Source organism: Triticum dicoccoides, chromosome 3B (assembly GCF_002162155.2).
Source record: "Triticum dicoccoides isolate Atlit2015 ecotype Zavitan chromosome 3B, WEW_v2.0, whole genome shotgun sequence".
Lineage (NCBI taxonomy): Eukaryota > Viridiplantae > Streptophyta > Magnoliopsida > Poales > Poaceae > Triticum > Triticum dicoccoides.
In genome coordinates this window covers 695,839,631-695,852,836 of record NC_041385.1, presented here as the reverse complement: position 1 = coordinate 695,852,836, position 13,206 = coordinate 695,839,631, and the positions used below count along the sequence as shown (strand labels likewise).

The window sequence follows — 13,206 nt, the reverse complement described above, 5'->3', positions numbered from 1 at the left end:
CTGGAGATGCTCTGATCCTCGCCCGAACGCATGAGGCTCCCATTCCTCATAATCCGGGAACCGTCCCCTATCCGCCTGCCCATCTCGACGATATGGCTCAATGACGTATTCTTTCATTGGTCGTTTTGGCCGTTGAGTTATACTTTAGGGGTTATTGGCGCAGTTGTGGCGGAGCCTTCTCTTTGAATTTTGGGCGTCTAGCCTTGTCTTTGTAGGCTTGTGAGGAATAATGAGGTTTGATTGATGGTCCTTCTCTGAAGAGTAAAACCTGCGAAAATGATAAATCCTGAACGTTGGATTTTAAGCATGGCAACTCGAATATTTTTCATGACAGCTATAGTTGACGCGAGGTGACAAGTTTAGCTGGCAAACATGGCAATTTTCACAAAAAATGACGTTTGAAATTTATCAGGGTCCAAAACTAAGATAATACTTAAACAAAACAAAAAAGAGCAGTTGTGGATAATAATTGGAAAAGGGAACCTATGACCCGTTGACGCAAAATGGTGGGCAGTCCTTCCACGTGACGGAGAAAAACAGAACTCGTGGACGGCCGAGATTGACCGGAACGCATCCGCACCACACCTCACTTCCGTTCCCGGATGCCTCCTCCCACTGTTTTTGTCGCCTCCGCTCCGGCCGCCCATCGCCAGCAGCACCATCCGCCCTCTCCCTCCCATTGGGCCACCTACCAGCGCCTCCGGCATGGAGCTCCGCCTCTGCCTCCACCTCCACCTCCACCTCCACTCCCACGCGCGGCCCCCTTCCGCCCCGACGCCGCCTCCATGCCCCGCGGCCGTACTGCTTCCCGTCCGCCGCCTGCGGATTGGTAAAGGATCGCTCCTGTTGCTCCAGGCCAATCGCCTCTAATCCGTTCGTTTCGGCTTGGCGCCACCGGAGCTGCGAGCTTGCTGGAGTTCCAATCCGATTGTCTGTAAATTCTTATCCGCTGCTGCTGTACTGAGGCATTCCTTTTTGTCGGGGTCAACCGTGGCCAGGTGGGAGCTGCGGGGTTGCTCCGCGGCGGAGCACGAGGCGTTCGCATTCAGCCATCTGCGCTGCCGAACCAGACGGCGCGCAGGTACGGTGGACTTTGGATGACACGCCTGTGTGATGTGAGCTCTTTTGGCTGAGGGTTCTGTTTTTGCCAGGGCGGGGAGGCTGTCAAGGAGAGGAGCGTCTCGGTGGTCCTCTTGTCCGGAGGGCAAGGAAAGAGAATGGGGGTATTTTCTCTATCTCATCATGCTCCAAACTTAGCTTCCACTAATGGCTGTTGTTCTCAAGTGTATGGCCTTGGTGTGTTCTGTGTATCGCTCTGGGTTATGTTCATTACATTAGTGTGACAATTCTGGTGGGAAATGCCATAGCTGTCCTTCTATTGTTGATATGCACCCTGATGGTGTATCTATACGACTTTTTCGTGCTATAAGTGAAGATAAATGTAGTGTACAAGAGATTTGTATCTTTCTTGAACATTAGGAGTAGTGTTAAACAAAATGAACGGACATCAGTGCAACAATGCTTGATGATATCAACTTTAGATTTGCTGTGAGCAATTGTGCTGCTTCGAAATAACTCTAGTACTTTGCACTGAACTAGCGAATCCTTTCAGTGGGTGATGAATGTAACTAAACTCCCCTCCACCTTTTATGACAGGCCAATATGCCCAAGCAGTATCTACCATTACTGGGAGTACCAATTGCACTGCACAGGTTTCATTTCCTTAGCGTAGAACTTATTAATTGCCTGATATGGCAATTTAATGCCGACATGAAATACGTACATTTTTGTCCCACAGTTTAAGGACATTCTGTGGAATGAAGGAAGTGAAAGAAGTCGTAGTGGTGTGCGATCCGTCCTACAAAAATGTATTTGAAGGTTCGTCTGGACTCTTCCCATACTCATTGTTTTCACTAGGCTTTTTATAAATCTAGCATCTACGCCTTATTAGAGTTTAGTCCTGTGACCAAATTTAAAGAATGATACAGTACAGCCTCGAAGTAAGATGTTCATCAGTCAACTGTTTCCACAGGTTTTGTTGAAAACTTGCAGATACCTATGAAATTTACAACCCCGGGAAAAGAGAGACAAGACTCTGTTTTTAATGGACTTCAGGTTAGTGGTAGCCCACCTATACTGCTTGTTATGCTGCTTTTGTACACCAATATTGTAGATATCTTCAACATTTGTGTAATTTGTGAACAAAAAAAATTTGTCCACAGGAAATTGATGGAGATTCAGAACTTGTTTGTGTCCATGATTCTGCAAGACCCTTGGTATCCTCTGAAGATGTAAAAAAGGTTACCTTCTATGATCCAGCATGAATTATCCATCATAGCGTGCCTTGTAAGATGTTCTTGGATCTGTTTCTTTTTTCTCCTAAGAAGGGAACTTCTTGCGCAGTCATCAACTAACAGAAAACTCTCCCCTTAGAAGTTGCAACTGATATTTTTGTGAATTATACTACATGCATGATAAAATATCTGGCTTCCAACTTCTTTATGCTGCCTTGAGAAAAATTGAAGAATTTCTTATTTAATCCTGGTGCTTTGGTATTTCACAGTAACTTTTAAAGGGGGAAAGGTAATATTTGTAAAATCTTCCAGGTCGCTCAAGTAATAATATTGGTTTTGATTTTACTGACTAGGTCTTGGAAGATGCTGCCGTGCATGGAGCAGCTGTTCTTGGTGTGCCTGTCAAAGCTACTATAAAGGAGGTTACTGTTTATACATCTAGATATTCATCAATAAAAGATGAGCTTGCAAAGATCCTCGGTCATTACCTAATAATAGCATACTGCATTCTTGCTGTGCAACTTTAATCCTCTCTCTTCTTTTGTCTCCAGGCCAACAGCGATTCTTTCGTCGTAAAAACCCTCGATAGGAAAACCCTCTGGGAGATGCAAACTCCACAGGTAATCATAGTATTGCGTCTAATAAGAACATTTCATGATTTGTATTTCCCATAACTCCATGCTCATTTTTATGTGGGGGGATACAGTATGACATGGAAATATATTCTGATTGTAGGTGATGAAACCTAATTTGCTCAAAGATGGTTTCGAGCTTGTTAAGAGGTTAGCTGGATTAAACTTTGCACTCACAGGGATGGCCTTGAGGTCACTGATATACTAATTCCCTTTTCATTTTCTTCTTGCTGATTAAACTTTGCACTCACAGGGATGGCCTTGAGGTCACTGATGATGTTTCCATCGTAGAATACTTGAAACATCCTGTTTATATCACTGAGGGCTCTTATACAAACATCAAGGTATCATGTTAGCTATTTAAACTAGTATATTCTGAACTTTTTGAATTAACTGAACCTCAAAATGTGAACTTGATGCAGGTGACTACTCCTGATGACATGCTCTTAGCTGAGCGTTTGATGAACGATAAATAGGGCCAATATTAACAATGTTTACTTCATTTGAGAGGCACCTGTATGAATTTGTCAGTACGACATTCCATTGCCTTTCCACAGTTTTGGCCTCTTGGGAACTAGAAAAATAAACATGTACTCCCTCCGTCCCAAAATATAATAATGTTTTTAACACTAGCATCATGTCAAAAACGTTCTTATATTCTGGGACAGAGGGAGTAGCTCATACACGAGATAGATAACCTGTATGTAACATTCTTTCTGTGCGAATGAAAATACGGCAAGGTTTTTTGGTTGAGTTCATGCTTGACAGTTGACACAACGCAGCAAATGGACACAAATATGAAAAGTAGTTTGGTAACAAAAGGCGCTATATCGCTTAAACTTATATTAAGTAGATCCAATTTGTTGAAGGCATCATCAAGCGATGGCAACATGTTAAAGTACAATTGCACTGTACAACAACGAGGTTACAATGGTGTGCGACAACCAACAAACAACCAGGCATGATGATGGTCCTGTATAAGACATACCCTGTTTATGCTTTGCATTTCTTGCGCTAAGGAATTGGGCATAAGCTCCAATGGCATGCCATGAAATCATGAGCAATGAGACACCTTGGCAACTGTAGCGCAGCAGAAGATGATAACATTGTAAAGGGGCATCATCTTAGTGGCTTCAGTCCCTGCAGAGACAGATATGTGGTCAAGATCTTCATTTGAGTAGCAAGCATGCAACAAATTGCTGAATTTGGAACTGAAATGTGGCTTCAGAGTTCAGCCAAGGCTCAAACTTAGGATGTGATGGGGAATATGACAATACGGTTTCAGTAACACAAATTGACCCATGATTTAGCTAGCATAAAAATTTTCAAATAATATTATTGCAACAAAATCCTAGTATTGAAATAGGAGATCATATCATGGCTGGTGATCTGGAAACTGAAGTCATAGTACACCTAAGCTTGGGTACCCTGGAAACTGGGTGACATAACTAGTTATTGCTGGAACTTGACTATGGAGTGCAGATTTTTGGCATGCGATCTGTATTGTTCTTTTCTCAACAAACAGACATGTACAACCAGCTGGACACTGATTTGCAGGAATACCTTGGAGGCCCGCAGTTCATTTGCAGCCGCTCGGAGAGAATCATCTGATAGAATTAACCTTGACAAGGCACCAGTGCTTAGGCTGCATTATGTCAAGTAGTTCAACATATTGTATAGAAGATGGTTTCATAATACCAAATGGAGTGAACATGTTGTAAACTAGCACCCATTTTTTATAACAGATTGTTTTGTTACACTTGCCAAAAAGACTAGAAAGTCATGCATTACCCTAGAATTTTCGCTGCCTCTGATACAGAACCTTCAACAGCAAATAGAAGATCTAATAAAGCTTGCATTCCCTGCTCACAAAAAGAAGAGAACATTGGAAACGGAGGCATTCAAATTGGCAACATTGAGCATGAGATAAGAAGAGAAGCATACTTGAGAAAATTTTGGGTTATTTGGGCCAATTTGGCTACCAACATCCTTTGATCGAATGGTAGACTTCAGTGGCAATATCTGAAGAAGTTCAACTGGAGGAGTGTAGTTATCAAGGTTTATCGGCCTCCTAACTGATAAGATGTGAACGGCCAAAATGTTAAATGACTACCATGGAAATTGAAAACAAATGATGTAAACATAACCCGATCATTCTAGCTGCTGTAAATTATGATAAGTGCATGGTGATCAAGATAAACAATTATTGAAACATTAGGTTGCTGGTTTGGGGTTATTTGCAACTAACATAATAAGTTCTGAGCCATTTAGGTCACAAAGTCGTGGTATTAGGTGTACATGATATTACTTAAACATTTACTGAGCTAAAACATGCATAACTTGAAGCACATCAGATTTACCTTTAAGAGCAATCAGGGTCCGAAGCCGAGACAAAGCAGATGATCGATTCTTATGTTGTGACCTATCCTCCACAGCCTGTGGGGAAGCACGATGAGATAAACTATCATGCAAAGGACTGAAGGAGTGGAGAAAGAGCTAGTTCTACCACATAAGATGGCTGACATGAAGGGAAAATATATATTAAGAATCAGGCATTTGGTTGGTTTGAACTTTGAAGTTCAGTGTGATGATTGTATGAATTCAGTGGGGAAAGCAACATTTCATACCGATCAAACACGAACATGGTAAGCATTGCATAGAATGTTCATTTAAGAGGGTTAGTGCAAGATGTTTGGGTTCAAAGACATCGATGAAGGTTTGCCGCGGCACTAACTGAAACAACGACATATTGATCTTTGTTGGTACAGCAATAAAAAATTCTGTCAGCCATGATGGGTACATATATTGTTGGTACAGCAATAACCATTATGTTAGTTGAATTGAAGCATAAATCTCTCAATTAGGCAATGCGCCTCTAAAGCTCCAAGTAACTCCATCTCCCAGAAGCTACAAGTCCACCGTTAGAACCAACATCCGTTAAGCACTGGGCTGGACATCACGGCTAAATTAACCACTCTGTTTTGGGCTGCACACTCGCAGTCCAACTGGACAATGGAAGCTGACCTGGGCGACGATGCCGGTGGGGTGGTGCCGGAGGCGCACGGCGGACTCGCGCTTGTTGCGGTGCTGGCCGCCGGGGCCGGAGGACTTGAAGGTGCCCATGTCGCACTGCGCCATGAGCTCGTCGTCGCTCATCCCCAGGTAGTTCTCGTACGCTCCCTTGTCATCCTCCCCCTCGCCGGCGTCACCGCCGCCGGGGCCGTGCGAGCTGGTGGACGCGGCGGAGGCGGAGAAGGAGAGCGCGGGGAAGCGGAGCTGGGGAGCGGCGGCGTGGCTGCGGAGCCGCGGGTGCAGGCGCGGGGCGGCGGATGGGGAGTGGAGAGGGGAGCAGCAGCGGGCGGTTGTCCGGAGGAGGAGGGCCCGCGCGGCCATCGCACCACCGGAGCGGCGGCGGAGGAAAGAAGATGGGTTGGATGCGGCGCGGCGGATGGGTCGTCTTCGGTCGGACGGATTTTTTTGGTGGGTTTAGCTTTGGGCTCCGACAGTGGCCGGGTTTCGCTACTTGGTGGGCTGGGCTTCGCCGTGCGGCCCGTTCTCGCCGTCTGCGTTGCGTAGGCCCAGACCTGTGAGGAGGGACCCGTGTATCCTGCAAGTGATTCTAAAAAAAAAGCGTATCCTGTAAGTCATTGCTGTTTTGCAACACAAGCAAGACAGACAGCAGGAAAAGAAATCACCCGACCATTCCAGTGTCAAACAAAAAAATCACCATATTTGTAAGAATGTTTGGTTAATACTATGATGAATTGATGGCTTTCTAGTAGTATTAACCAAACATCCTGACAAATATGTGTTCGATCAACAGAGCAAGACGGCTTCAAGCAAGCAACCCAGGATCAGTGCAAATTCCAACACGAATGACGGCAACAGAGTCAGGAACTACAAAGGGTCCACGAATAATGAAGCAATGGTCAGCTGGGCAGTCGACAGAGTTTACATGCTAGAAAGAAAGGCTGGTTGATGTCAACTCACACACGAAAAATCTCAAGTTTTCTTAAAACATGATGATGAAACACGCTTACAGACTAGGAAGGAAACTAAGCCATGAATAAATGGTATCTAGAGGCCGGGCGAAGATTGCTTGGTTTTCCTCGCAGCAAGCGCGGCGCGGCTTTCCTCCTCCGGCGCCGCCCCGCTCATGTCTTGACCCTCTTGTTGCTGTTGGAGCCGCCGTTGGTGCACTCCGGGCACCGGTAGTGCTTGATGTGCTCCGCCCGGGCGGGCGTGATCTTGACGCACTTGCCGTGGTACCACTTCTCGCAGTTGTCGCAGCAGATCCAGAACTCGTCCTTGCCGTCGTTGGTGCCGCAGGTCCCGCACAGGGTGTTGTCGTGCTCCTCCTCCTCGTCGTCCCCCTCGTCCTCGCCGCTCTCCTCCTCGTCCTTGGGGGCTGGCACCTTGGCCTTTGCACGGGGCTCGGCCCTCGAGAGCTGCAGCCAGCCACCCAGCAAGCATAAGCAAGAGTGGATCACGAGTGACTCCATAACACCATCCATGGCAGCGAAAAGAAAGGTGCTGTTGCACTTACCACTTTCATACTGGGCTTGCTGCTCTTGCTACTGCTGTTCGGAGTCTTTTCCTTTGACTGCTTCTTGGCGATTCCTGTCACTACCTCGTATATGGTGGGCAAGTTGTTTATCATGTTGAATAGTCGCCTCCTGCACAAGAAAATAATCAAGTAGCATCAAAATGTAACATTGGAATTTGGAAGGTAGGCAAACTTTACTTGGGATAAAATAATCAGTTACAGCAGGGATCTGTTTTCTAACAGATGAAAATGCAAACACAACAAATTCAGATAGAGTGCACTGGATTAGGTAAAGACTTTGCAGAGCAACTTTTGGCAAGATACAAAGTGCTCCCCATTCCCCTAATAGTAGCAAAGGTGCATACTTTAGATAGTGAAGATAATCTAGTTGGTTTATATTTCCAGCAGACCCAACCAAATTCTTATGAATGGCCCATCTTCTTATCACACTGTGAACCTGGCTATTCTTTCTCAATCTAGTGGGTTTGCATTTCCAGCCAATAAAGTTTTCATGCACACCCAATGTTCATGTAAACATGGCTATTCCTCCCCGCAAGCTTCAAGCCATTTTTGACAACTAAGCAGGAAACCCCTCTCCTGTTTTTTTAATGGTTGCGAGGTTGTTTTGACTCTGGCTACAACTATCAATGCTATTATCCCCACATTAGTCAGCCACTCGGCACTGTCTTGCTTGGAAAGAAGCTGATACAGTTTGCCACCCTAGGTTCTTATGGAACACACAGGAGAAACTAAAAGAGAATGGGAAGATGTGCAGAACAGAAAAATAGCAAAAGTCCTTTGTATAAGAAGACCACAGAACACTAGTATGATTTGATTCATCCCGATACCCCCATTCTTAAGCCCTGATCGTTCATCCTGTATCAAATCATCTGCACTGAGAACTACAGAACACTAGTATGACATGATGACTCTAATGTCCAGAAAAGGAGGTCTTCATGCTTTTAATATTGAGTTGGTAAATTGTACAAAATATTAGAAACAACTCAGTGCAAAAGGAGAAAGGATACAGAAACAGGAGAGGGGAAAAACAAAAGTCTTTCTGGGTAGTGCAGTTATAACTTCTAAGGAAGTGGATATAGCTCTATATTTTTAGTATAATGTCTTTCAGACCAAAAAAGAAATCCATGGTTGCTAAAACCATTTAAGCATGAGTTGTTCAAACAGACAAACAGCCAATGGCATTTAACACCTTAAACAAAGAAACTCTGTGCAAAAATGGACTCAGCCTAACACAGCAAACAACTAAACATTCTGTTTCACAGCCAAGATTCATTCTACTGATCAGTAAACTGTGCATAGAATAGCGGAAGCAGTTCGTGTGTGACTGTGAGAGTGGCTTAGAGGCGTGCATGTGTTTATGCCAACAAAGCAGAAACATCTCAAGACTTCAAGGTCGTTGCTTTACTTGGTGAAAGATCGCCACAAAATTGCAAATGACTTATTGTAGTTCTTACTTCAAATGTAGAAATCATGGATGCAGTCACATTGTCTAAAAACAGATAACTGGTTGCCATAGAACACGAGTGGTTAATATGGTGAACTATGTTTATTTTGTAGGATGCAAACCCTCTTCAACCATGGTGCACATTTTCTAAATGACTGGCAACATTTTCCAATATCTGTGAAGTGCGAAGGCATTGGATATACACCATGCTGTGCCAACATGTACATTACGCTGTGCTACAAAACAAACATAACTAACTGCAGTAAGGCAGCGCCTACTCCAAATAGTAAAAGATTCATTTTCTCAAGCAAAACCATCTTTTGAACCACAAACACGAATAATGAATCAACTGTCAAAAAACATATTTAAGTCTAGTATGATATAGCAAGGAAAGATGAGAATTAATGGAGTAACCATGAGGCATCACGTAAAGCTTATATTTCAAGTAACAGTTCAAAAGTATATGCAGCAGTAATAGCATATAAATCAACATCATCATCGTTTCTCTCCATGCAGCACAACTGATATCCACTAAAGAAAGGTATAGACACTTGATGCACTACTAACATGTCAATGTCATGTTTGTGACAGTAAAGTAGACAGGACAAAGATGTGAAAAAAATGCAAATCAAGTCATCCCGCAGCTCTCACCAGTAAATGCATTTAACATTTCATATACAGAATGCCTCATATTATACTTATGTAATCTCTATGAATCATGATGGTAAAATAACCTACAAAAGATCATGCTAAAACATGGTTCCAGAGTCCACTCGCTACTGACAAAAATATGTGAAATTATAACTGCAAACAGAAAACCCTGAGAGAACATAATTAAGTAAAACACATTTCCAGTCAGACCCTTACTGTTCATATCACAACAGGGCCTGGAAATTCGTAACTTTCAAGCTAAAATATAAAATTCAAATATGATAAAGCTGATAAACATATGTTATAACCAATTTAAGTTTGATATTTCTCACTAGTTTAACTTGCCAGTGTAATATCATATCTTTTTTACATGGTCCACAGTAAGAAATATGCATAGAACACATTCCATTTGACAATCCCGGCACTAAACAATTGTGTGTTGGAGCAACAGTTAACAGGCATTGACAGGAATCCTAAAACATGAACCATACTGATCATGCATATTTCACAATGAAATGAAATCGAGAGTAAAAAAAGGAGTGCACATGAGAGGGGAAAAGAACCCCACATAGTTCAACAATAGTAGAATAATTACCTATTTTCTTTGTCGAAGCCAAAGCGGGCTCCAAAGTAGAATGCGACGGACAGTAACCAGGAATCACTGTGAACTGCAACTAGCGCCAACCAATCCTTCTCATTCATTCCATCCCTAGCGAAGTTGATTCCTAATGCTGGTTCAGGGATCTCTGGGGGCACTTCCTCAGCTGGCAAGGTCACTTCCCATGTCTCATTGGGATATCCATAAAGGCACAAGTTCTCCTTTTCTGTTCAATAACATGGGATTAGTGGCAGTAGCAATAATACCCTGTACAGCATCAGTCAGACTGAGTAAACATGCCCAGAACTACAGTGCTCACTAGAGTGGAATTGTCATGCATATAGCGATGTGGACCAAATCGTAATATAATGTTCAATGATGGTAAGCAACGAAAACTCCACAGTAATTAGGAGTACATGAATAGGGTAAGCAATCACTTATTACAACCAGATGCACTGATATCGATGCCCTGTGCTACCAATGCAACGAAAGGACATTGCTAAATCAGTTTCACTACTACCCAGCCCCGTCGTCATGTCGCTAATGCCCAGGACTCCACTAAATTGGCTAAGGCAACAGCGATGAACCTAACAAAGAAACGCATACACAGAGCTGCAAAGGCACCAAAAACACACCAGAAGTCAACTAGTCAGCAGCAACTTGCCTAATATATTATTCATTTTCAGTAAAATTGACCGGTGAAGCTACCAATCTCAGTCTGATGGCAACAACCGAGTGCTACAATTCCACAAGAAAGGAAGACCTAGCCCTGATTCCCCAGTTCCAATCAACCCCCGGAATACTTTTCTCTGTTGAAGAACTACGACCCGGAGTCCCAATCTTTCAAGAAAACCCAGCATCCGGAGCCCAGCACAGCATTGATGTAAGGCACCCGAAAAACACCGATAATCCCAACTCGAAGCAGCACGTGAGGGAGGAAACGGAACCGAAAATTCTCCAATTTCAGCTTCCAATCTAACACTAAAGCAACCGAACTCAAACAGCCGAACAAGAAAAGACCCCCTCATTCAAGAATCCCCGGCACGGGCGAGAAACCCGAGGAGATCGGAGGCGCTCACCAGGGTCGCAGAGCTTGAAGAACTTGTCCACATCTGCAACGACAGCAAGGGGAAACAAACAGCTCAGCCACGCGAATCCAGGGGAAAAGAAGCGAGAATCGGGAGGGCCGATTCGGGAGGGGGCGGGGGCCGGGAGCGCGCGCGCACCTTCGGTGAGGGCCTTGATCATGCCGGCGCGGCGGCCGCGGAGGTCGCGGAAGACCTCCTCCGCCGTGCGCGCGACGTACGCCCCTCCTGCGCCGGCGCCGTCCATGGGGGCCTGGGCAATGGCGTCTAGGGTTCCCGGCGAGCGCGGCGGCGGGGCGCGGCGACGGGGAGGAGGCGGTGGTGGGAGCGCAGGGGGGAAGAGAGAAAGAGGAGGGGCAGGCAGCCTGGAAGGTGGAGGTGGAGATGGAGGAGGAGTGGGTTTTATTTCCGGGGAATCCCGTGGGTGCTTCCGCGAGTATTTGTGCCCGGCTTTGGCCGATCCGTCTCGATCGTGCGTTCGGCCCTAGGGCAAAATCTCAGCCGTCCGTTGCGCGGGAGCATGATTTCCCAAGAGGTGAGTGCTACAAAACGTGACTCCAAATTTGGCCATCGATTTTTAAACCATTGGATCTCCATCCCTAGATCAAGTATCCGGATTTATCTTCTTCTTTTAACCTAAATCGAAACGCCGCGTTCGGTTCTTCCTTCCGTCTCGGCAAGGGTTTATGACGTTGTTGATTCTTTCCATTCCTTCCACCTTTTGTCGATTCAAATCTCGCTAGCGAGGTTTCGTACCCCATCTTCCGTGTTATCGTTGCACCTGCATCGATGAAGGCTCTGGTTAACCGTTGTGCTAACAGTTTCACCTTCAAACCCTAATCTTTACCATCAAGGGGTGTGTGGTTGACTACTTGGCCTCGCATTCCGCCAACCCCTAAGAAAGAGGAAGGGATTGAAAATAGCTTGATATTAAGTAGTTCGCGTGTTTATCTTGACATAATTCTATCAACATTTCATACCCCGGTTTATAATGGCATGCCAGACATAATCACGCAAACAAATGTCTCATTCTTCCACCATCTAGTTAAAACATTGTAAATTCTAACTTAAGTACTAGACTCAAGTCGCTCAACTCTCTGGCGTACACGCTTATCCTCGAATCTGTTTACAACTCTCATCCTTATCCCCTTTCACAATGCGACAACAATCATGCTCTTCTCCTCTTTGACGGTGTCGCTACTACGCTCCTCCTTCAGTTCTAAGTTAGGTTGGGGCCACGTGAATTTTTGTTTGTGTTCTGATGTGTAATCATGTCCTTACATTTATCTTGTAACTTTCTTTTTGTGATGAGTTTTTCTTGTAACTTATATTTCACAAGTTCTTATTAGATCTATGACATTGTTACCATAGCATGACTGAAAAATATGGTCAATGTCGCCAAAAATTACTACTCCCCTCAATCCGACCGGAAGGAAGTATCATTTGTTAAAACACGATTCAAGACAACACATGTGCAAATTGAAGAAAAAGACAACAACATGGTGTAGTTTGTTCTCCGCAAAAGAAAAATACTATATATTTGTGTGTGACTAGGTTTTTTCCTTTCAATAAGGTATTGGACTAGTTAAACTGTTGTAAGAATACCATAGTGCGGCTGAGCCTTCTCTTTCCTCCTCCATAAGAAAAGATCTTAAACTTTCATTCTCTTCCCGTCAATGCTGCCACCAGTCTGCCCCATCTCTGGTGGCTTTTAGGCCATAGAGGTGCAGAGGACTTCGGCCCTCAGCTGATGGGGGAGACTCCATTTCTCGTTCTTGTTAGGTTCGGTGTAATGGTTTGGGATGTGTGACGGCGGCGATGTACCTCTGTAGGAATAATGACTCCCACGTTCTATCCCCGTCTCGATGGTGCATCTGGCGTCATCGAAGGGCATGTGGACGTGTGTCTCTGTCATATGTCGCAGGATTCGGCCGG

At 44.6% G+C, this 13,206-nt stretch overlaps 3 protein-coding genes across 3 annotated transcripts; 1 reads left to right on the top strand and 2 right to left on the bottom strand.

Annotated features, from left to right (window-relative positions):
- The first annotated feature begins 611 nt into the window (after positions 1-611).
- On the top strand, positions 612-3,679 carry LOC119277934 (2-C-methyl-D-erythritol 4-phosphate cytidylyltransferase, chloroplastic-like). The gene is made up of 12 exons (XM_037559283.1): positions 612-829; positions 999-1,081; positions 1,152-1,223; positions 1,657-1,712; positions 1,799-1,878; positions 2,033-2,115; positions 2,223-2,300; positions 2,648-2,716; positions 2,846-2,914; positions 3,030-3,076; positions 3,180-3,270; positions 3,349-3,679. Exons 1-12 carry the CDS (start codon positions 706-708, stop codon positions 3,400-3,402), a joined length of 906 nt encoding a protein of 301 aa, XP_037415180.1. The 5' UTR covers positions 612-705; the 3' UTR covers positions 3,403-3,679.
- A 47-nt stretch (positions 3,680-3,726) lies between these two features.
- Positions 3,727-6,373, bottom strand: LOC119277935. Its single transcript, XM_037559284.1, has 6 exons — positions 5,951-6,373; positions 5,287-5,362; positions 4,871-5,001; positions 4,718-4,788; positions 4,490-4,571; positions 3,727-4,066 (listed from the first exon to the last, which is right to left on the bottom strand). Exons 1-6 carry the CDS (start codon positions 6,317-6,319, stop codon positions 4,046-4,048), a joined length of 750 nt encoding a protein of 249 aa, XP_037415181.1. The 5' UTR covers positions 6,320-6,373; the 3' UTR covers positions 3,727-4,045.
- A 387-nt stretch (positions 6,374-6,760) lies between these two features.
- Positions 6,761-11,649, bottom strand: LOC119277933 (PHD finger protein ALFIN-LIKE 6-like). Its single transcript, XM_037559282.1, has 5 exons — positions 11,413-11,649; positions 11,266-11,298; positions 10,184-10,412; positions 7,473-7,602; positions 6,761-7,374 (listed from the first exon to the last, which is right to left on the bottom strand). Exons 1-5 carry the CDS (start codon positions 11,516-11,518, stop codon positions 7,081-7,083), a joined length of 792 nt encoding a protein of 263 aa, XP_037415179.1. The 5' UTR covers positions 11,519-11,649; the 3' UTR covers positions 6,761-7,080.
- Between the last annotated feature and the right edge of the window lie 1,557 nt (positions 11,650-13,206).

Coding starts and splice junctions, on each gene's coding strand:
- LOC119277935 (XM_037559284.1), bottom strand. CDS start 6,319: ATGGCCGCGCGGGCCCTCCTCCTCCGGACAACCGCCCGCTGCTGCTCC. Junction 5,002..5,286: donor GACCCTGATTGCTCTTAAAG/GTAAATCTGATG, acceptor ACATCTTATCAG/TTAGGAGGCCGATAAACCTT. Junction 4,572..4,717: donor GAGGCAGCGAAAATTCTAGG/GTAATGCATGAC, acceptor GACATAATGCAG/CCTAAGCACTGGTGCCTTGT.
- LOC119277933 (XM_037559282.1), bottom strand. CDS start 11,518: ATGGACGGCGCCGGCGCAGGAGGGGCGTACGTCGCGCGCACGGCGGAG. Junction 10,413..11,265: donor CTTCAAGCTCTGCGACCCTG/GTGAGCGCCTCC, acceptor GTTATTGAACAG/AAAAGGAGAACTTGTGCCTT. Junction 7,603..10,183: donor GGCTTCGACAAAGAAAATAG/GTAATTATTCTA, acceptor TTTCTTGTGCAG/GAGGCGACTATTCAACATGA.
- LOC119277934 (XM_037559283.1), top strand. CDS start 706: ATGGAGCTCCGCCTCTGCCTCCACCTCCACCTCCACCTCCACTCCCAC. Junction 3,077..3,179: donor GGTTTCGAGCTTGTTAAGAG/GTTAGCTGGATT, acceptor TTGCACTCACAG/GGATGGCCTTGAGGTCACTG. Junction 3,271..3,348: donor GCTCTTATACAAACATCAAG/GTATCATGTTAG, acceptor AACTTGATGCAG/GTGACTACTCCTGATGACAT.